General features: G+C 42.5%; 1 protein-coding gene across 1 annotated transcript in view; it reads left to right on the top strand.

Moving 5' to 3' along the window:
* The window catches only part of CHRM2 (cholinergic receptor muscarinic 2), a 248,378-nt gene extending 224,861 nt beyond the window's left edge, over positions 1–23,517 (top strand). Inside the window, exon 4 of the mRNA XM_060245692.1 lies at positions 21,252–23,517. Within this exon, the coding sequence (XP_060101675.1) occupies positions 21,292–22,698 (1,407 nt within the window). The 5' untranslated portion in view covers positions 21,252–21,291 and the 3' untranslated portion in view covers positions 22,699–23,517. The remainder of the gene's footprint in view (positions 1–21,251) is intronic.
* Positions 23,518–24,032: the final 515 nt, after the last annotated feature.

Raw genomic sequence — 24,032 nt, 5'->3', positions numbered from 1 at the left:
TAACAAGCTTTGTCATTGGTAACTGTGCATGTGTTAAATGATGTCAGGTTGCTTCCGATTTATGGCAAGCCTAGGAACTCACGTCACTCAGGTCTTGCAAATGGAGAAACCTGGCTTCCTTGACTGAGACAATCCATCACATGCTGAATCTTCCTCTTTCCTGCTGCTTAGCTGGCATGATTGTCTTTTCCCAGTGACGCTTGTCTTCTCACAATGTAATCCAAGTACAATAACCTCAGTTTAATCATTTTAGCTTCTAGGGGAAGCTTGATTTGCTCTAGAATCCACTTCTTCATCTTTTTGTTGGCCTGTGGTATCTTTAAAACTCTTCCCCAACACCACATCAACTTTCTTCTTGTAGAAATAACAGCCTCTGTCACACTCAGGTCAGCACTGAAAGCATTGCTTCTCATCCTCCAACCCACATCCCTACTCACTGGTTGGTGGACCAATTAGAGTGGGTTAGCTTCCCTAAAGCATTACAGAACCAAAGAGTTTCCATAGCAGGGACATGCATAGGGTTGCTGGTCCCCCCCTGGCCACCAGCAAGGAATGGGGGGTAGAGTTGCCTGATCCAGGTTAGGGAACTCCTGGAGATCTTATGATGGAGCCTAGGGGAGGGCAGGGACCTCAGTGGGGTACATTGCCATAGACTCAACCCTCCAAAGCACCCATTTTCTCTAGGAGAACTGACCTCTGTAGTCTGGAAGTGAGCTGCAATTCCAGAGGATCCTCAGGTCCCACCTGGAGTCTGGCATTCCTATGCCTGTGATAATTAACAAAAAAAAAGAAGCAGCCAAAAGATCCATTATTTTTATCATTGGGACCTAAGCAAGTGATACAGATTAATTTGTTGCCTAATTCTGCTCCTTACTCCAGCCCCTATTGTGCATGTCTTTTTTCACCTGCAGGTCTCATGATTCTCATAATAGCGTATTTTGTGCTGGAGGGCTCTCCTCCATTTTTCAGCAGTGGAGAAACTGGTTGGATCCAACACTATATTTGTTGTTTGAGTGTCTGGCTATGTGGTTTGGAGAGTTTAGTGAGTTCATAGTCAAAAGCAGTAGAATAGAGAAGCAGGAAATAATGGAATGGATAAAGTAACTTTTCCAATCCTCAGAGTAAAACAGATCTTGCAACCAAAAAAATAGTGTCCCTTCCCTTTTAGGTTTTCTTTCAACAGTATATTCACGAATCTGTATTAGTTTGAGGAGACATTTCTGGATTATCCTTTATACATAATTCCCTTATGATGGTGGCAAAATTGAGCATCCTCATCAGTTGGAACTTTTCTGCATGAACTATTGGCTCATGAATCGTCTGTCACTGTCTCTGGCCTCTCATTGGCTGACTCCCGTGCCCGCACCTACTGCAGGTGGAGTAATGTTGAACAAATTGCCAAAATAGTCTTACCTCAGAGACAGACACACCTCTGATGCTTCTCTGTGTCTTCTCTGTGAACCAGCCTCAGAAAGGCCTTCTGCTGTACTGCAGCCTCATGAAAGGAATCATGGCCACCACCAACAGGCACTGGCAGGAGTGTTTCCTCAGAGGGCATGGCTGTCCCACCTTTACTGTCTTTCCTGCCTCTTTCTTGCCTCTTTCCTGTCATTCCTATCTCCCTCCACCCCTCAACTTTGCTCCAGGATGGTTGTCTGAGAAGGAGATAGTGTTGCCAACTCCAGGTTGGGAAGTTCCTGGAGATTTGAGGGGTGGAGCCTGGAGAGTGTGGGGTTTGAGGAGGGGTGGGACTTCAGACAGGTACAATGCTATAGACTCCAAGCCAACAATTTGCTCCTGGGGGATAATTGTTGCCAATCTCCAGATAAGGACTAGAGATCACTTAGAATTACAACTGATCTGCAGATGGCAAAGATCACCTCCACTGGAGAAAATGGTCACTTTGCATGCTGGACAGATACAGAGAGAGATACAGATGGAAAACAAGACACAGAGAGAGATTGGAGTCATCTGCTTAAGACCAACAACATTATCAGAGACAGACTGTTGGTCTGAATGGTATCACTAAAGGCCTCTGAGGCAGAACTCATTGGGACCAGTCCTGACTATGGCTGCCAGTTCCAGGTTGGTGGAAAATCCCTGAAGAATCTGTGGTGGAGCTCGAGGAGGGCATAGGGCTTCAGAGTGGGGTCTGCCAGGCACAGGTTCTTGCTGTGGAAGCTAACTGGGTGACTTCCAGCCTAACCTGCCTCATAGGGTTGTTCAGATCAAAGTAGGGAGAGGAGAATGATGTATGCTGCTTTGGTCCCCCCCACACACACACTGTGGAGAAAGACTGTCCTTTTCCTATGTAGAGACTATAAGGAGGGGGAAGGTGATGGAAAGCTGAAGTCAGAGGAACAGATAAAGGGAAGGAGATAGGATCACCAACTCCAGGTTATGAAATTACTGGAAATTTAAAGGGTGGAGCCTGAAGATGGTGGGGTTTGAGGAGGGGTGGGACTTCAGACAGGTACAATGCCATACACTCCACCCTCCAAATCATCCCTTTCCTCCTGGGAAACCACTGTTGCCAATCTCCAGGTGAGGGCTGGAGATCACTCAGGATTACAACTGCTCTCCAGATGACAGAGAAAGCTCCCATTGAAGGGTGAGAGAATGAATGCCTTCACTTGTGTGTGTGGGAAGACAGCAAAAGTGGGGGGGGGGCACTCATTCAGAGTCTCTTTCTAGACCCCTTAGTATTTTGCACCACAACAGGCCTTATTCCTTGTGTATAAATGATTTCCAGACAAGCTGGAGTGGATGGGAGCTAGGTTTTACATATTGTCTTTTCAAATGTGTATGGGGTGGAGTTCTAGGTTTTACCATCTTTCAAAATGACAGGAATGATTATGACAGGCAGCAGTATTTCTCACCACCTGCTTTGGCTCTCGTAGCTTTTAATCATAGTACATTTGAAGTCCATGGGTTAAACTTTTAGAAAGTACCAAATGGAGATAGAAGGAGTTTTCATTCACTTATTCTCATCTTCCATCCTAAGAACAAACAAAAGCCATTTGAGGACCAGGCCATTTAGTCCTGGTTGGGGCTAGCTTATCCACCTAAAAAGGGATGCAGTGCAGAGATCTCTTTTCAAATGATCTCGCTCTGTACATGTGAACTGGCACTGTCGTTCTGCACCACATGTGATTGGACAAGGAGACTCAGGTTAGACCAAATCTGAGAAGACAGCCATATATCAGAGCCTAGCTCTGCTGCTGTAAACCCAGTTGTCTATGTCTATCTGTCTGTCTGTGTGCATGTATGTATGTATTTTATTAGATTTTTAAGCTGCTGCTTACCCAAAGGGTCTTAAAACCATAGACTAAGGTAAAAAAACAACATAAAAGCAAATAACAAATATAAAATAGCAACATCTGGATATTAAACTATTAAAATATATGAATAGCACCATACTACTGCTAAAACAGCCCAAATATGTGGATTACCCTCCAAAGACCAACCTCAACAATTTGGCCTTGAATGCCCTGCAGAAACTAAATGTCCAATAGGGCACAGGTATCATCAGTAATAATAAATAAATAATAAATAAATCTGAGAGTGCATTCCACAGGGTAGGGGTCTCCTGAGAAGGCCCATCCCATGGTGATAGCTAACCAAGCCATCCTGGGGCCAGGCACTTGCAAGAGGCCCCTAGACAATCACAGAAGGGATTGCCAGGGGTGGGTTGTAATGGGAGAGGCAGTCCCATAGGTATGAGGGTCGCAGATGGTTAAGAGTTTTAAAGGTGAGATGTCAGACTACTATTTTATGCATGTTCCATATATTATGGATTTAATGTGTATAACAGCATCCTTGTTCCACTAATTATTCCACTGCCACCCTCAAATATTTTTTTATAGAGTCACCTCTGCAAATGTCCTACTTTAGGAATTCTCCACAGTGTGCTTTTATGGTTAGGATGCTGGATTAAGGAAACCCAGATCTGAAACCCTACCCAGGGCCAAATTACACATTACAGTTCCTCCATTATGACTTTCCATCTGATATATGTTGAAAGTTGCCCACTGGGAACTCAATTCTTGGACACTGAGGGAATATCAATCAGGACCATGGCACATGTGGGGAAGACATAAGCACCTTCTCCCCACATGACACAGTCCCAATCTGAACTGGGCCTCTGAGTGCCTGGGAATGGAGTTCTCAGTGGACAGCTCACAAGATGCATCTAATTGAAAGACCTGAGAACCGTGAAATGTGATGTTAGGCCATCAGTCCATGAAGCTCATTGTGTGACTTTAAATTAGTTCCTCTTTTTCAGCCTAACCTCTCTCAAAGGGTTGTCAAGATCATATGGAGATAGAGAATCATGCCCTGAACTAGATTGGATATGCAGAACCAGCCATTAGTTCTGCAGCCTCTTGAGACAATAGGTCACCAAATGATCATCCATGCACACACACAATTTGCTTTATAACTTGGGTTGCAATCATATTTCTACTTCCTGTGAACTTGTAACACACTTTCCAAAATAATGAATGCTTTTCCTTTCCTAATTTCAGTTTCAGGAGAACTAGGTTAACTTTTCAGCACATTTTGAAAGGAGAATCCAGTAGTTAAATATGAATGAGGAATGCAGTTGTCCTTTCAGGCTCCAGCTTCTTAACAAGATGTGACTGTGGAGGATTTTATCTCAGCAGGGCTGTGGTTTCATATAATGAATGTTTTTTCCCCCTAACTAATAAAAGTAAAAGTAGTTCACAGGACCATTTAAGGACAAACCCCCATGGGGTCCTCTAGCAGTCCCAAATGCATTGCCTTTGTAACAAACCTATATACACAGAAATTGGCACCTGCTGGTAAAAAAACAAAAGATGCCAAACTGAACGAGTCTTTCCACAGTGAATGTCTTTCTGCTGCATTGACACTATCAATTCACTGCATTAATCCTTCAATCCCTGTGGCATGTCTGTTCAGCTTGTGTGATCTACTAACCCATCAATGACTGGTAGTCATGGTCAGGTAAGAAACCCTCCATATGCAGAAGCAGCATGCCTCTGAATAATAGTGCTAGGAGTCTAGGCCTCTATGTCCAGTTTCTTGGCTCTGCAGCATAGCTGTTAGGCTGTCATGTGATACAGGATGTTGGACAAGGTGGTCTGCTAGTGTGATCCAGCAGGGCTTTCATTACCAGGGTTTCATTACTTGGCTTTTTCTACCCCCCCCAAAAAAAGCCCAGCAGGAACTCATTTGCATATTGGGTCACACCCCCTGATGTCACCATTATTTTACACAGGGCTTTTTTGCAGGAAAAGCCCAGCAGGAACTCATTTGCATATTAGGCCAAACACCCTGATGCCGAGCCAGCAAGAACTGTGTTCCTGTGTGTTCCTGCTCATTACATTCTTAACCCAAATATAAATTACCATTCATGTAGGGTGGTTCATGTGGCCTAAGCATATGGCTATGGTGCTACATTTCAGCAAATAGGCCAGAAGTCTTTTCATATACCCTGAGACGAAGCTCAGTCCAAAGTAAATATAGGTGCTTTGTGACTTGCAAGATCTGGAGATACTGAATCAGCGCAATGGCAATCAGCCTTGCCCAGCATCATTTATGCAGACATGTTTCAGATATTCACCACTTCAAGGGTGGATTGTGTCAAAAGTTTTTGAAGTATAGTTTTAGTGCACTTTGTAATAAATGCATATATTTTGTTTAATTTATTTCTCCAGATATAGTTTTCTCTCACCCAACCTTTGGGTACCCAACTTTGACAATGCAACACAAACAAGGACAGTTATTGATTTTACTAACCTTTACAACATCTCTTGTGAATAAACACAACTAAGAAAATGCCCAAGGCAGGCTGTTATTGAGGAAATGTGTAGGGGTTTGTTTGTTTTTTTAATGAAGATGTACAAGAGATCGGAAACATTCCATGGTTTTATGCTACTCTGTTACTCCTTTAAGTGGTAAGCATGTCTGCTTAGAATATTACTGGATTTTGTAAACATCATGTTTCAATGTGAAAGTTCTAGTTTCTGCTGTGGTTTCTCCTCACTTGGAAAGAAACTGAGGTAATGACAAGAGGTAATGATAAGATTTGGCAGACCTATCACTATTAATAGTGATACCTGCTTTAGCATCAGTTGTACATGGATCACATAAAATGCCATAAAAGAAGAAAATGAATAGGGTACTCCAGCAGTAAATGGGGGAAATGAAAATATGTCAACAGTGTAAAAGAATCAGTATATAGCTGTACAACCTTACATCTGTTTTATACACAGTTCGAGGCTTCTGTAAGAATCTTTGGTGAATGATTCCACTGCAAAGTTCTGATGTTATTAGACGAGTTAGCCATAAATGACAGACTAATGGTCCCGAGATTGTGTCACTCTCAGTATTAGTCCAGCTAGAATTTTTTAAATGTGTAATGAGTTTAAAATTCAGTTTCATTGCATCCTGAATCTTTAATATTCAAAGTAAAGCAGGTACCAGAAGTTTACTGAGACACAAGATTTTAGGGCTCATTAATAATTAATAATGTAGATAGAGCCCCATGGTGCAGAGTGGTAAAGCTGCAGAACTGCAGTCAGAGCCCTCTGCTCACGACCTGAGTTCGATCCCAGCGAAAGCTGGTTCAGGTAGCCGGCTCCAGGTTGACTCAGCATTCCATCCGTCCGAGGTCGGTAAAATGAGTACCCAGCTTGCTGGGGGGAAAGTGTAGATGACTGGGGAAGGCAATGGCAAACCACCCCATAAAAAGTCTGCCATGAAAAATGTGGTGAAAGCAACGACACCCCAGAGTCAAAAACAACTGGTGCTTGCACAGGGGACTACCTTTTTTAATAATGTAAATATTGTGAAAAAAATGCACTCATGCAGGACTAATTTCACACACTGTATGGCTATTGGGATAATGTGTTCAGTTTAGTTTGCATATTTGTCTGAGAGTCATCAAGTGATAAGACAATACGGGGGGAAAGGTATGTTGACAAAGGAGATGGGGGACCAGAAAAACTTGTTATCCAGTCTAGTAGCACCTTGAAGATCAACACTATTTCCTGAGATTTGTCTCTTGAAAATTTATACCATGGAAATCATGTTGGTCTTCAAGGTGCTACTGGACTTTAATCTTGCTCTTTTTGCAGACCAACCTGGCTGCCCTCCAGAAACAAACCTGGTAGTCAGTGAAGTTGATATTACATGTGGGTTCCCGACTTTAGGTCTCTATTACAATCAGGGGTGGAATTCTAGCAGGAACCCTGTAAGCTCTTGGAGGATTGGCTACATCAGGGGTGTGTGGCCTAATATGCAAAAGAGCTCCCGCTAGAATTCCACCCCTGATTACAATTATCACCACCACATTCTGAAGCAACCAACATTTCTAGACACCATGAAAAGGCAACCCCATTTAGAGTGTGTTCCTAAGTGGGCTTCCTCCAACAGCTAGTGAACCAGCCTAATCTAGTAAAAAGCACTTCTCAACAAGGAAAGGATAGACATGTCAACGTTGCACAGAGTGTAGAGATGTTCTTCATCTTTCCAATGAGGAATGGCTAGGGAGTTGGAGGATTTTTAGGTCAGCAAAAGCTGTTCAGAATGCTTCCGGGGTTGGATAACAGCAAAATGAAGAAAGCTAAGGTTTGTCTCACTAGGGATTGCAACTGTCAAAAAATGTGTATTTGCCTGTCAAACGTGTTCTCCGCGAAGTTCTCTGATTCCCTATTCAAGGATTTCTTCTATCATGTCTATCTTGGTCCTTTGAAAGAAGTAGTCACAATCAAGGAACAGGGGCCAGGTTTCCCCATTGTGGAACCAGGGTTGCTTCCACACTCAACATTTCAGCCACCCAACTGGTGCAGTTTTGTTTGGTCTGTTTTTAATATTTCTACATGACATCATCCTCTGTGCACAGATCATTAACTGCCCATTTTTTTCCAACAGACAAAAAAATGCTTTATTTTAAACCTGTAAAAATGGCACATCCTGGGACACAAGTGCCACAAGCAAGACTGCAGTGTAGCACCAGACAGTTACTCCTTTCATTCCTGTCAATGATTATCATAATAGAAAAGACAGATGAGAGGGGATCACTGAAGGCTCTGCAAACACAAGTTTTTTTGTTTTAAAGTTGCTAAAGGTATTGTATCTGAAGAAGTATGCATGCACATGAAAGCTTATATCTGGAATTAAACTTAATTGGTCTTAACGGTACCACTGGACTCAAACTTCATTCTCTTTCTATCCTGTGTTACTAATGCTCATTCAAAGAAGAAGAGATTCACCCACAACTCAATCTACCTTTTAGGGAGGGGGGAGGGGATCATAGGAGGCATCCACAAATTTGATTTGGATGTATTTTATGAGATGTTGTACACCACCCTAAGCCCCAATACTTTGAGGGAGGGCAGCCTAGAAATCAATTTATAAATAGATAAATATGTGTAGGGGCGGTGGGTTAGAAGGTTTTTTTTTTAAAAAAAAATGTTTTATTTCTATACAGTGCTTTACATGCTATTCAAAATAAAAAAAAAAGCAGTGGGTGGAGATTGCTAGGGGTCATGTAAAAACACAGCAGGTATGGGGCTTCAATGCTCACCAGATGTAAAAGGGAAACCACCACTAAAATTAAAAGAAAACAGAGTACCCTGGGCTGTTGGAATCTCTGTTGCAAGGGCAATTTCACTAAGAATCACATTAGCTACCAAACAAGGAAAATCACCCTAGTGCAGAAGCATCTTGGATAATATCAAGTCCACTTTCCCATATTAGTTGAAGTTCACTTTCAGGGGTGTCGAACTCATTTGTTATGAGGGCCGGATATGACATAAATAAGACCTTGTCATGCCGGGCCATGTGTGTAATGCCAGGTAGCGGACATATAAACTGTATAAAGGGGGTGCAGACAAACAATTTTTTTTACTTAAAACGTTAGCTGTCTTGCAATATTTTTTACAGTCTGATAAATGTCATCTCTTGCTATGAATTATTGCATCAAAAACTGCAGACAATGTCTGTGCTGTACCAATCTTGAATATGTTGTTCAAGTGTTGTTCAAGTGTGCAAACCTACTTTTGATTTATTGATATTCATTACAAAGATCTCATATTCAATGCTTTGAGCCTCAGACCTAAAGGAAAACATGAAGCATCTGGGCATTGTGAGCTTTTGTACATAAGCTGCTTCATGCGCTGATGAAGATTATGTGAAGGCACCATGGCACAGACTGTGGGCTATGTGCTTTTCTGCAAAACTATAGTCTTCTCCAGAAAAATAACTACAACTCCTATGTGGCAGTACAAGAATAGAGACAGCTATGAACAATGATTAGTATCAGCCTACTATCTGGGAAGTCTAAATTCAAGATCCCCAATCAAAGGAAAATGTGAAAGAAAAATCAATGGAAATTTCCTGGGTAAACCTGGGCTAGACACACATACACTCAGCCTAATGCTAACTTATTGTTATTTCTCTTCTAAATAGGTCACATACTTTCCTATTGAGAAAGACTGGAGGCCATGAATACAATGAAAAAGATGAGGGGAACCCAGTTACACCCATAACAAGCCCAACAAATCTACCTCTCCCCCCACCCCCTGTAACAAAGCAAAAAGCTCATACCTTCAATAAAACCTCACTAGTCTTTAAAATGCTCTTTGTATTTCTCCCAATGGTGAGAACTGGGCAAAGGAAGCTCTGTCTCTTTCCTTCCTTCCCCCAGGGCACAAGGAGAGGGAGGAGCCTCAGCCAGGAAGAAAGAGAGGCTGGGCTCAGGAGCTCTGCAGGGTGATTGATTGAGTCTGACAAACTTAATCACCCAGCAGAGCTATAGAGCTAGGCTCTTTCATTGGCTGAGGTTCCTCCTCTTTCTTCCTCCCTTTGGGAAAAGGGAGGGGGAGAGGGAAGGAGTGAAGAAAGGTTGCTTTTCTGGCAGGCTGATCGCTGGGGAGAAACATAAAATGGCAACCGAACACAGCAGGCAAGGGAGAATGAAGCAGACAACAGCCAGTTGTTGTAGGGCCTGATTGGAGCCCTCTATGGGCTGGATCCAGCCCACAGGCCACATGTTTGACACCCCTAACCTAAGTGTTCCTTCTGGCAATTTTAAATAATTATTTCAGCTAAAAACATTTGCTCATTCAGCTGTTAGTAAAGTCTATCATTTAGGGTTGCCAAGTCCAATTAAAGAAAAATCTGGGGACTTTGGGGGCGGAGCCAGGAGACTTTGGGGGTGGAGCCAGGAGACACTGGGGGTGGAGCCAGGAACAAGGGTGTGACAAGCATAATTGAACTCCAAGGGAGTTCTGGCCATCACATTTAAAGGGGCAGCACACCTTTTCAAATGCCTTTCTTCCATAGGAAATAATTAAGGATAGGGGTCCATCTTTTGGGGCTCATAGAATTGGACCCTCTGGTCCAATCGTTTTGAAACTTGGGGGGTATTTTGGGGAGAGGCACTAGATGCTATACTAAAAATCTGGTGCCTCTACCTCAAAAAATAGCCCCCCCCAGGGCCCCCAATACCCACGGATCAATTCCCTATTATTCCCTATGGGAATCATTCTCCATAGGGAATAATAGAGTGCCCAGTAGACATTTCCCTCCCCCCCCCACACTTTCTAAAGGGAGGGAGGGCCTCCATACCAGGGAATCCCCCTCCCTCTCTCACACACACACAAATACTTACTTGGTCTTCTTCCGGAGAACTGTGCCTGCTGAGAAAACGAAAGCAAAGAAGGGAGGGGCCGTTCTCCGAAGCCCTTCCTGTTTCCTCCTTCCTGCCCAGCCTTAAAGGGACAGGGATTTTACAAACTGCTCAGGAGCTCTACAACAGGAGCTCTATAGGTATGTTCTCCCCCCTTCCACCCCCCCCCCCCCCCCGCTTCTCAATTTTTGAAGACCGGGAGATTAAGCTGGGAACCCAGAAGTCTCCCGCTAAAGCGGGGGGATTGGGAACCCTACTACCATTCCGTGTCAATACCTTATACTGAAAGAAGAACTACCTGAGTCAGCATTTCCAATGTGCTTTTGCCTTTCCCGCTTTTACAGCATACCCCTTGCAGCTTCCCAGGTACCTGAAATATTAAAAGAGGTGATCATATTTCTCATCTCTGCTGGTTGAACTAGAAAATCCATCATTTCAGTTGTGATTCTCTCTCACGTGAAGCAATACCAAGTGTGTTTATATATATGCCATTATTTGTTTTCTTGGAGCAAATAACTCTCACAAAATGTTTACACCTTTCCATCCCTTTTTTTTGTCAATCGGCTGCATATAAATGATGTATGACATGTAAATGACATAGTAGGAGTAATGAAAATAGGCACAGCAGAAAGAATTGCAACATACAAACCCCAAAAAAGGATATAACAAACATGTAATTTTACCTTGCTATATGATACTTTTCTTACTCCTAATCTCTTCATTCAAGAAACTGGAGGGAAGCCAGGACTGGCTTTTTATCTGGTGTGTGTCTGTCTGCCAGCTCCCCAGAAGCTTGCCAGATTTTTTTTTTAAATGACTCTCAAAATGGGAGCATGTTATCACTTCCAGGGAAAACCTGGAAGTGATATTAGTTCCCTCTAGAAATTGCTAGGGACTGTACAGTTTCCTAGAGAGGTGTGACATCATTTTCTGGTTTCCCCCTGAAGTAATATTATGCCGTCACAATAGGCCATCTCCATACCCCTGCACCCACAGATTTCTAGCTAGTTGTCAGGACATGATGGCAAACCTAAGGCTGCCAGGAAACAAGCACATGGGTATCATGGCATCCACAGGCACCATGCTGGGAATTACTGGTATAGATAACCAACTCAAAGAGAAAGGAGCACCTGAGTTCAGGCCAGGCATCCCAACTAAGGTTACGAACATTGGCTTAGGAAGTTCCCGGCTATATGGGGGAGGTGCCTGGGGAGAACAGAGTTTGGAGAAGAGAAGATCAGTAGGGATAGTCTAGGTTTTTCCTCAACTCTATGGTAACTGCAGACCGCAACCTCCAGAGCTGGCATTTTCTCCTTGAGATCTGACCACTGTAGCTGGAAGATCTGCTGGAATTCCAGGAGAATTCCAGGTCTCACCTGGACTGTTGTTTACCCTAACCAGCGTTCCCTCTAAGCTGAGTTAGTGTAAGCTAGCTCACAATTCTTTAGCCTCTGGCTCACACATTTTTGTCTTAGCTCAGGAAAAATGACCTCAGTTCAATCTATGCAATAGCTCACAACTTTAATGCCAGTAGCTCATGGAGGAGAATTTTTGCTCACAAGATTCCACAGCTTAGAGGGAGTATTGACCCTAACCCCAACCAATATGAGCATTTTAAATGGCAAGCTGAACTGTTGCCTGCACAGAAAACAGAGTGACTGTTTATACCTTGAGGTGGTACAGTCCAATTCTCCTGCCTTGACAAATGGCTCCTGCCTGTTACACAAGTACCAACCCATTTCGATACACGTTCCCACTGCTTGGTGGGCACCCCTATTATTATCAGAATAAACAACATATTGTCAGGCTGCCTATGTTGGCATTGCCCTTAGTGGCAGATTTGATTTACAGTCATTTATACTGGAGTCATTCTATTAACCAGTTACAGACAAGTAGAACAGCAGCGAGCAAGCTGTAATTAAGTGGCGTGCAATTCCCCAGGCCCCATAGCTGGAACAAAGGCGGGCAGTGCTGGCAAAGGCTGGCAACATTATCCATTAATGTGTTGGCTCCTGTTGCTCTTAGGGGAATATTTTTATTTTGCATTATTTCTCTTCTCACCAGAGGCATGATATACATTTACTCAGCTGATGTTACACAACTGTGAGTCATCAGTTGCTGCTTCAAACCATGCAGAAAAGTTTATTAGCTGCTGTGTTCTCAGGAAACCCTGCCATTGCTGGATGATAGTGCTAGTCAAAAAAAAAAAAAAAAAAAATGCCAGGGTCACAAAAGACTTCAACGGCATCAGGAATCCTGAAGGGAATGTTCCATTTGTGAGGATAGGAATTCTGAGAGAGGGAGTGAGGGATTCTAAAATAGCACCAAGGGACTTATGGGTCTCTGGATAACCTCCTTTTCTTATTCCAAAGCTTGATCCTCAATGAAAAAAAGGTTGTTTCAGTGGGATTTAAACAGTACTATTTTCCGTGCTCGCCATGTGTGCTCTCCTGGCTTCTTTGGCTTTACATATTCCAAGTCCTATTGCCCCTATATAGTTTTTTTTTTTACCATCTCAGCCTACAGAGGAGCCTTCTTTTTAGCCAGCTTTAATGTGCTGCCTGCTGCTGTTCTTAGTGGGCACTACAAGAGAAAGCCCTATTCTGAGAGATTGTGCGGCTGTGTTTTTTGTTTGCCAAAAGTATAACTATTTAAGAAAACAGTTTATCAACCCATAAATTTTCAATATTGATCTGCCTGTGGCAAATAAGCTCCATCTTTTGCTTGGTGGCTTTGATGTGAGTGTTTAGATTTAAGAGACAAGAGAAGGATTTTAAGAAAATGGGAAATGATGTTTTATATTATGCACTTTGCTGATTCTAAATGCTTATTTTGTAAAATTTGTAAAATCTCTATTGGTGGATTTTGTATCTCTATAGTAGGAGTGCACAGCCAGCTCTTTTAGAAATTCAACCCTATTAAGTTTTACTCAGAAGTAAATCCAACTGAAATCAATATTTTTCTTTTCACTGTTGATTTTGCCAGTATGTTTCTATTAAATAGGGTTGTCAGGTCAGTGTTGGGAAATACCTGGAGACTTTGGGGTAGATCCAGGAGAGGGTGGGGTTTGGGGAGGGGAGGGGCCACAGCATGATACAGTACCACAGAGCCCGCCCTTCAAAGCAGTTTCTCCGGGAAAGCTGATCTCTGCTGGCTGGAAATCAGTTGTAAAAGCAGGAGATCTCCAGGCCTCACATAGGGGCTGGCAACCCTAAATAGATATGTTAGCTGTCCATATTTATTTGCAATATACTGTGCATTTATTTATTTCAGTGGCCCCCAATGGGGACCAAAAGTGGCATACATTGTTCCTATATTTTATATATACATTGGGTTGGATCCAGATATTTTTTTCATGCAATTTCAGCTTATTCCCCTCCTTACTACAGGTCCCATGATTCCCAGCATAGCCATTTTGGTAGTCAAAGGGGACCCTCTCCTCCCTTTTTCCTCAATGCAGAAGCTACTTGGATCCAACCTGGATCTGTAAAATGATTTATTCACATACATATAAAAATGAATATTTTACAGGAAAATTTGGTGTGAGGAGAGAAAAGGGAATGAAAGCAAAGGTATAGCAGGTTGGATCGTCACAAAGAAGCAGCAAAAATCAAGATGGGATTTTGTTTAGGCTAGAGCAGCAGGGATGAGAAACTAGCAAAAAGAAAGAAAGAAAACAACCCAGTGTTTCAAAGTAAAACAGGTTAGCACAGGGGTGACCAAACTTGCTTAGCATAAGAACCACATAAAATAAATGCCAGATGTTTGAGAGCCACAAGACATGAATGTCAAATGTTTGAGAGCTGCAAGACAGGAAAGCAGGGAAGGAACGAAGGAAGGAAAATAGAGGAAGTGGAGGTAGAAAGAACTTTAAATGCATTCTCTGAGCCACCAGTTGGCTTGAAGTAGTGATTTAAAGAGAGAAATGCTTTCTCCAAGATGGCCAACAGGGTGGTGAGGGCTTCGAGAGCTACATGATATGTATCGAAGAGCCGCATGTGGCTCCCAAGCCGCAGTTTGGCCACCCCTGAAAGTGCCTGTAAACAGGATGGGAAAAAAATGATGTACTTAACAGTGCTAAGAAATTCTACTATACTTTTGCATTCTATTTAAAATAACTCAAAGTGAATCACTGGTAGAGGAACCTCCAAGTCTTTTCAGATTTTTCTTGACTTGAAGTTCCAGTGGCATCTGTCCAGTGAACTTATCCTGAAGAATCCACTGAGCTGGGGGACCATTTGTCAACTGTGATCACAGGAAAGCTCAAGATAAATTATAAATGATATAAAAGCAAGGTATTCCTATTTCAGAAATGCTCAAATCAGGCATTAAAGCGATGACTTTAAAACATTATTGATCCGTGCCATCGAAGTTTCTAATCCTTTGTGAATCTTGTTTTGAAATCAGTTTATTACAGACAGACCCCTGGAGGCAAATCCACAAATATTTTTAACCACTTAGAAGTTAAAATTTAATACTGGCGACCAGCAGGAAGCAGCCTTAATAGCCTAGCCTAGTCCGATCTTATCAGAGTTCAATAGCTAAGCAGGGTCAGCCACAGTTAGTATTTGGACAGGAGACCACCGAGGAACACTGGGGCTTTTACACAGAGGAAAGCTCTGGCAAGCCACCTCTGCTCATTTCTTGCCTTGAAAACCCCATGAGGTGGAACTCCACAAGGTTATATATTCCATCACAGAAGCAATCTGTGTTTTTAAGCAACACCAGGAGGCAGGCAGTAGCTCCTTCAGAATACCCACCAGGCTGCCTCTTGTGCTGGACCTCAGCCTCAGTGTCAGGGTAGATCTAACCATCTTCCAATGAGCTTCTTCCAAGTTATGTGGCAGTTCAATTGGAACAAGAGCTGCTTAAGTTAGAGGGAGGCTCCTAAGGCTTTAAGAAGGCTTCAGTTTTGCTTAATGGAGGGGTACAGTAGGGGTAGGATCCACTCCGTGGCTGGGTACAGATGGGCAGCTTGGGGTGGCAGCCTCCCAGCTCAGGGAAGAAGCCAGCATAGTCCGAGATGCCCCGGGGCAGTCAGACAGCACACACATCACTGCCAGAAGAGGGATGGACTGAGAACACTCCTCTGGTCAGACCACTCAAGCGCATGTGAGGAACTTCCCTGGTGCTCCCCAGCCATTCAGACAGCTGGGAAAGGTGACAGGGAAGCGCTTCAGAGATTTGCTACCACTTTGCTTCCCACTTTGCATATTAGGCCACACACCCTGGCATCACCAGCAGGGACTAATTTGCATATTAAGCCACATCTTCTGATGCCAAGTCAGCAGGAATTGTGTTCCTGTGCATTCCTGCTCAAAAAAAAGCCCAGGAGTTGGGCATAATTTTGAAATTAGACGATTTGCAGACACCCAACCCAGCTTCATCAGCCAAACTAGGAAACTGCTGGCTTTTTTGGCCATTTCAGATTACATAAACAAGACTAGTCCCACTGTGCAACAGTTGGTGGAGGAGAAGCGCTGACTACGTATCAGGGGGAAAGTATCTGCATACCATTTAATTTGTCTTCAAAAGATTGGGCACTTCATTTAAAAGTGCAGCTTGTATTAAACATTAATGGTGAAATAATATATTTATGTAGTTATTCTGCATAATAAACATTTAACCTTTCTGATATTTAGCTTATCTTTTAATAAACTGAACAGAAAAAATCTGGGACGAATCTTGTTTCTATTAGAAGACAAACCATCGTACATTTTTATAATTTGCTTCATTTAAAAACGTAGCTCTGTTCTCCACTATCCTACTGCAATCCTTTTAATACTTTGAGAAATTTGTTACAGGATTTCCCTTCTTTTTTTGGATACAATTATTTCTCTCACCTCTCTTCCTTCTTACCCTTTCCTCCAATGAGCAGCACAATAATCAGAATGAACTGAAAGGGGAAGTGATATATAAAATTATGCATGGTTTGGATAGAACTGCTACATTTTTTCTCCATCTTGCAAAATAGTGAAACCTGAGGAAGAAGTCCTTCTTCAGTGGTGCATAATTAACTTACAGAACTACTACAACAGCACTTAGTGATGACTACATTTTTCTATGGCTTCCAAAGGGGATTGTACAAATCCCACATTGGCTCAGTGGAACCTTCACGTTCAGAGTCCATGTATCTCTGAATGCAAGTTGCTGGGGGTAATACCAACGGAAGGCTTTGATACCTCCATCTGATTGTCCACTGTGGGAAACAGGATGTTGATGAATTCACTGGCCTGAAATAGCAGGGTTCTTTTTATGTTTTTTTTTCTGCTTTGAAAATAATTGAAGTTTTGTTTTTGTTTTTACTGCTAAGTAATTATTGTACAACAGAACTGTATAAAACAGTCTGTCTTCCTTTAACAGTGACAATGTATTTATTCAATTATTTGTTTGTTTATAGTCCACCTTTCTCACTGAAACTCAAGGAGGATTGTGGTTAGGGATAGGCATGAACCAGAAAAATGTGGTTTGTATTGGTTCATGGTTCATAGCTAAACCATGAACTGAATCGAATCTGTCGGTTTGTTCATTAAACAAATGGATTCATGGCCCCACAAACCCCACTGAAAGGGACTGCAGTCCCTTTCAACTGGGTTCACAGAAAAGTCTTAAAACAGCTGAGCAGCAATGAGCAGCTTGTTCCCCATTGCTCAGCTGTTTTGTGGCTTTTGCAGGGAACAGAAAGCAGGGGTTTAAAGGGACTCAGAGTCCCTTTAAACCCTTGCTTTCTGCTCTATCACCATGAACTGCTTTGAAAGTTCATGGAACTTTATGACGGTAGATCTGTCACAAACTTCAGTTTGCAAACCATGAATAGGGCAACATTTGTGACCAGTTTTGCTTCACAGTTTGGTTCATGCCCATCCCTAATTGTGGTGGTGGAGGAAAGTGCTGTCAAATCACAACTGACTTATGGTGACCTCGTATGGTTTTCAAGGCATGACACATTCAGAGGTGGCTTTCCATTGCCTGCCTCTGTGTCATGCCCTGGTATTACTTGGAAGTCTCCCACCCAAACACTAGCCAGGACTGGCCCTGCTTAGCTTCCAAGATTTGACAAGATTGAGCTAGCCTGGGGTGTCCAGGTCAGTGCTCAAGGCAGATTACACAGTGTAAATCAATGCAATCAAATACCATTAGCTATTCAACAGGGTAGTAGGAGTAAGACTGCAAAAATGAGAAGCCATGCAAAAAAGTATCAAACGTGATACATCCGACAATGCAGAACATGGAGTTACAAAGTAGAAAAAAATGCAATAAGAACAGGATAAGACACACAACAAATAAATAAAATACAGCACACACTGTAGCATAGACTATAGTCCCTTTCCCTGTATGAAAACACTTTCCTGAACCATTCTATTAAACCATATCCCTGTCACCTTTGTAAAAAACGTTGTCCTGAACATTTCTGTTTTATGTAACTGGTAAAGTTCTTTACAGTATATTATTTCTCTGCTGGGGACAGATTTATGTGTTCATTTCTTCCTCTTATTCAACTTTTCAAAGGCACAAAGATTCTGTCTGTATGTTAAAAAGGAGGGAGAGTAGCAACCCTACTGAGCACTGCTCATAAGTAATATATATGCAAAGCCTACATAATTCCATTGCATTGTATTGATTCAAAGGAATGAAGGAAAGCATAATATATAGCCACAGGGCAAAAAGTATGTGCTCACTTGTCACCAGCATGTCTAACATAGATTGTAGGTTTAATTTTTCTTTGAGTAATCGATTGATGGCTCATTGGCCAACACAGGAAACAGTGCTTTGAAAAATGTATGGGGAAGCAAATAATGAGGGAATACACAATGCTCCAGAGTCAACAATCTTGATTCAAAAGTAATTGATGTAATAGGGACAAGCATAACTCAGTGGTGAAGCACATGTTTTGCATGTAGATTGCCTTGGGTCCAATTCCGATTAAAGGGGTCTTTGATACCAGTGCTGCAGTTTTTGGAGAGCCACTGCAGGACTAGATGGACCAGTGGACTGACACAGTATAAGGCAACTTCACATCTTTATATACATTTATTATTTAATGATGCTTGCTACTCAAGGGCTGCCAGTTGTCTTGCATTTGTGATTAGGGATGTGCCCTTAAGTATATCTTGTCTGAAAATATAGCCAAGAATACCTTATCAGTATTTTTCAGGTTTATTCCAGATCTAGATGCATTCTAGAGAATTCCAGTCAATACTAGTATCTCAATCCCAAATATTCCTAGAAATATTCAGGAATATTTGGTGCCATTGTTTTAAAGTACCAAATTTGGGAGGGCAGTTTATTTTATTTGCTTGTTTATTTAAAGCATTAGCCACCTTTCTTCTACATGAGCAGTTTGCAGGTTTCCTGGGCAAAGGGTGGGAGGGGGGAGGGAGGCAGCAAATGAGATCACACATTTAGGGTGCTTGCTATCTGGGTCTGCTGGGATTCTTTGGTTGATATTGTTTCTGTTGGGTTTGTTGCTATATTGGACATGGGTTTTGCTTGGCTTCTTTGGTTTTTAACATTGGTTCTCTTGGATTTGTGACAGTCCCCCCAGCCTGGTTTTAGTTGGTTTGGTTGGATTCTGTAGTTTGACAATGGTAGTCTTGGACTAGTCATATAGGTCTGTCTCTCTGCTGGGATCTTCAGGTTTGATGTTGATGTTGTTGGGCTTGTTGGTTCTGTTTGCACTGGGAGGTTTTCGGCCTTTAATTTGTTGTTCAGTCGCACAGTTGAATCTGACTGTTTGTGACTCCATGGATCAAGTCATGCCAGGCCCACCTGTCTTCCACCATCCTCCAAAGTCTGCTCAAATTCGTGTTAGTTACATCAGTAATGAGGTCCAGTCATCTCATCTTTTGCCATCCCCTTCTTCTTTTGCCTTCTGTCTTTCCCAGCATCACAGTCTTCTCCAGTGAGTACTCCCTTCTCATTTGGTGACCAAAGTATTTGAGCTTCAGCTTCAGCATCTGACCTTCCAAGGAGGCCTCTAATAGGGGTGACATACTATTTTGGGGGTGCAAGTGTGCATTCCTGAGCCAGGAGGGAGGAAATTTCTCAGCTTTGAACCTTAATTCCCAAGATTCACTAAAATGGATAGGCAGCATCCTCTCAGGATGTTTCCCCAGCTGCAAGATGCCAACTGATACTGATCTGATTTATTTTTGATTTAATGATAGACTTAGAAGCAATAATTGTCTTTTGATAACTCTGGAATGAACATAAAATTTGTTTACTATAGGAAGACAGCCAGAGTTTGTTTATACAGACAAGGATGAAACACACTGAAGATATAAGTCAGAGACAGAGAGGTGTCACAGAGCAATATATTTACAGAGCATTGTCACACTCCAAAAGACACTGGACCCAGCTGACCTCCATACTTTGCAGGGGGGGGAGGGGATCAAGGCACAAGTCACATAGGGGTCAGTTCTATTCTTCATCTCCTTGCAGAGCCCATATTATAGGTTGCCATTTGTTTATATCAGTGTTTGTTGAGACACAGACACACACAACCAGCATCTATTGTTCAGGTGTCCTACTATTATTACTCAGCAGGTAAGTGTGTAGATTGCACACAGTGTGTTCATAGGTGTGTTCCGTTGTAGGGTATTCAGGGGCTGTTACAGTTGCTTGCTCTTGAGCGTTTGACTATTCTTTGCCCTTGAGAAAGCATGGAATCCCCCCCATAGGAAACAATGTAGGGTGGCTAGTGGCAATTTGTTCAGGGGTCGATAGAATTGGACCTCTTGGTCACATTTACTTGAACTTGGGTGCTTTAATGTACAGGTAGCACTACCACCTCTGAAATTTTGGTGTCATTTACTCAAAAAACAGCCCCTCCAACCCCCCCAGAAAGATTCCCCATAGGGAATAATGAGCCTGAATAACTTTAGAATTCCACCCCCTCCCCCAAAACCTTTAATCAAGATACCCAGGACTTTTTGGTAGAAAAAGCCCAACAGGAACTCATTTGCATATTTGGCCACACCTCCTGATGTTAGCATTGTTTCACATAGGGCTTTTTTGTGGGAAAAGCTCAGCAGGAATTCATTTACATATCAGGCTACACCCCCTGACACCAAGCCAGCCGGAACTGTGTTCCTGTGGGTTCCTGCTCAAAAAAAGCCCCGAAGATACCAAACCAGTATTTGAGACCAAAATAACCCAGAATTCCAATAGTTATGCTCATTCAAAATCCAGATCTGAAAAAAATAGTTTCCCCTCCATGGAGCACATTTCTAGTCATGATGTTAGTATGTGTGCCATGTCATAGACCTGTCAACAACATTTAACATGGTAGTCATAGGAACAAAACTTCATCACCAGCTTGGGTTAAGCTTGGGAGAACCTGTTATAAGGTCACACCATATAGATCAAGGGCCCTATTTTGTTAAACCTTTGGACTCAGTTTGGAATTTTGATAATGGGTAGTAGGACTCGCCACATAATGACTGTTGTGAGAGGCAGGACCAATCACAAAATGAACTTCAACTGTTATATAAATACATTTGCATGGGACCCATTTGCCATGATAATTAAATTAAATGCCTCACATTCTCTTTGTTTTCTCTCTCTTCTGCAGGCTTAAGTGATATCTGTTCAGCAGCTCACTAGACGCAAACATGAATAACTCAACAAATATAAGCTCTTTGGAGGACATGATGGCTCTTGGAAGTCCTTATAAAACTGTTGAGGTAGTCTTCATTGTCATAGTGGCTGGATCCCTCAGCTTAGTGACCATCATTGGGAACATCCTCGTTATGGTATCTATTAAAGTCAACCGGCACCTGCAGACAGTCAACAATTATTTTCTTTTCAGTTTGGCATGCGCTGACTTGATCATTGGCGTTTTTTCCATGAATCTGTACACTCTTTACACTGTGATTGGCTATTGGCCTTTGGGACCTGTAGTTTGTGACTTGTGGCTGGCTCTCGACTATGTAGTCAGCAATGCCTCTGTCATGAACCTTCTCATTATCAGTTTTGACAGATATTTTTGTGTCACCAAACCTCTGTCATACCCTGTCAAGCGGACCACTAAGATGGCAGGAATGATGATTGCAGTGGCATGGGTGCTCTCGTTTATCTTGTGGGCACCTGCAATTCTCTTTTGGCAGTTCATTGTAGGGGAAAGGACTGTTCCTGATGGGGAATGCTACATCCAGTTTCTGTCCAATGCAGCCGTAACCTTCGGCACAGCCATTGCAGCATTCTATCTACCGGTTATCATTATGACTGTTCTCTACTGGCAAATATCTCGGGCCAGTAAAAGCAGGATTAAAAAAGACAAAAAGGATGGTGGACAAAACCAGGAACCAGTTTCTCCAAGTCTGGTCCAAGGTAAAATAGTGAAACCAAACAATAACAACATCCCACCCACTGAAGATGGGATAGAACATAGCAAAATTCAGAATGGTAAAGCCACAGGGGAATCAGTTGTGGAAAATTGTGTTACTGCAGAGGAGAAGGAGAGCTCAAATGACTCCACCTCTGTCAGTGCTGTAGCTTCCAACGTGAAAGAGGATGAAGCCATCAAAGATGACACCAGGGCTTCCGTCTCCCAAGTCAATGCCAAAGTGGAGAACTCCAAACTGACTTGCATCAGAATACTCACAAAGTCCCCCAAAGGTGACTGTGATAGCTCTGCTAACACCACCGTAGAACTTGTAGGTAGTGATGGTCAGAATGGAGATGAGAAGCAGAACATTGTTGCCCGGAAGATTGTCAAGATGACTAAGCAGCCAGCCAAAAAGAAAACACCTCCTTCTAGAGAGAAAAAAGTGACCAGGACTATCTTGGCTATTCTCCTGGCCTTCATCATTACCTGGACACCATATAATGTTATGGTTCTTATCAACAGCTTCTGTTCATCATGTATCCCCAACACAGTATGGACGATTGGTTACTGGCTGTGCTATATCAACAGCACCATCAATCCTGCCTGCTATGCGCTCTGCAATGCTACCTTCAAGAAAACCTTTAAGCACCTCCTTATGTGTCATTACAAGAACATAGGAGCCACAAGGTAAAAAAAAAAAACATAATAAGGGGGAAGGAGGTTCCAAGTATGATAAAACAATGCCATAGCACTTTATGCTCTAGTATGACATCAAGAAGCGTAAAGGAGATGCTGATTGAGAGTATGCACTCCATCTCCAACACCTGCACTTAAAAGTTCACAAGTCATCTGGAGGCTAGAAAGAGTTGATGACAGGCCGCCTGAAGATAGGACCTTGAGGCAACACTGCCTGCTCTCCAAATAGAATCATGCAGAAGGGCTTTTGACTCCATTCTAATTAGGGCACAATCCCTGAGAAGTTCTCTTGTGTAAGCAGGGAATGGGAGCAGCACAAGATCATTGATCAATGAGGCTAGCACAGGAGAACTCTGTGGGTACTGTGGCCTTTGTCACTTTTTTTAAAATAATTGTGGCCAGTTTGTCTGTGTGTATATGTTCATTTGAATAACCTATGTGGAAAGTGTAAATGATAGGAGAAGAAAGACATGGAGCTAGCCAATTGAGTCGATTGTTTCCATAATCTGATGCTGAAGATCCTACTGTTTATCTTTACCTTGCTCATGTCTGTCCGATCTGCATTAAAAAGTAGTACTGTACCTATCAATGGGCTGAACCAGCCAAACTTTTAGGCAGTCTTTTTGGCAAGGTGTATACTCTCTCCCTTTGAAATCATTGGGGCTTTAATGCACCAGAATTTAACTGGATTGCCCCCATTCATAAGCAGTGATCATTTGAGTGATTCCCTGTGGTCATCTGTTCTTCCTTTTTGTTGAAGTCAAGCTTTGCATAGCACTTATGACCAGCTCGGTAAAATAAAGGTATTACACCACAGGAGGTTATCTAAAGCCCTTTGAAGACAGAGTTTCAGAGGAGTTGAAAGTCAATTGTAACTCTTACTATACCAGTTAGTCAATGGGTATGGGTACATATCTAGAGCAGCAGTTAAAATTCCGGCATTGCATGGACATTCTGGACCAACTTGATTATGCAAACATTTATGATTAAGGAATCGCTTTGGTATATATCCCTTATGTTGCTATATCAAACACTGTCATAAGATTTCCAGGTTACATCCTAGAAATTCCTGTTGCATTCCTGGCAGCCTGCTGGTAAATTTGGTAGCCTGAAGTCTGGGACCCAATTCAAATGAGTCTGGTGAATATCTGATCACATCAACATTTTAGAATTGGCCACATCTCCCACTCCATTTGTTCTGAGCAATAAGCAGACCTCAGATTCAGCAGGAGCTCACAGGAGCACAGCTCCTGAACCTTTCTGAGGGTTCCCCCTCTTCCTCCCCACCTACTTTGTCCATTGAATAGTAGGTGCAGCTGGATTAGGAGA

This window comes from Heteronotia binoei, chromosome 8 (assembly GCF_032191835.1).
Source record: "Heteronotia binoei isolate CCM8104 ecotype False Entrance Well chromosome 8, APGP_CSIRO_Hbin_v1, whole genome shotgun sequence".
Lineage (NCBI taxonomy): Eukaryota > Metazoa > Chordata > Lepidosauria > Squamata > Gekkonidae > Heteronotia > Heteronotia binoei.
This window is presented reverse-complemented; position numbering and strand designations above follow the sequence as displayed.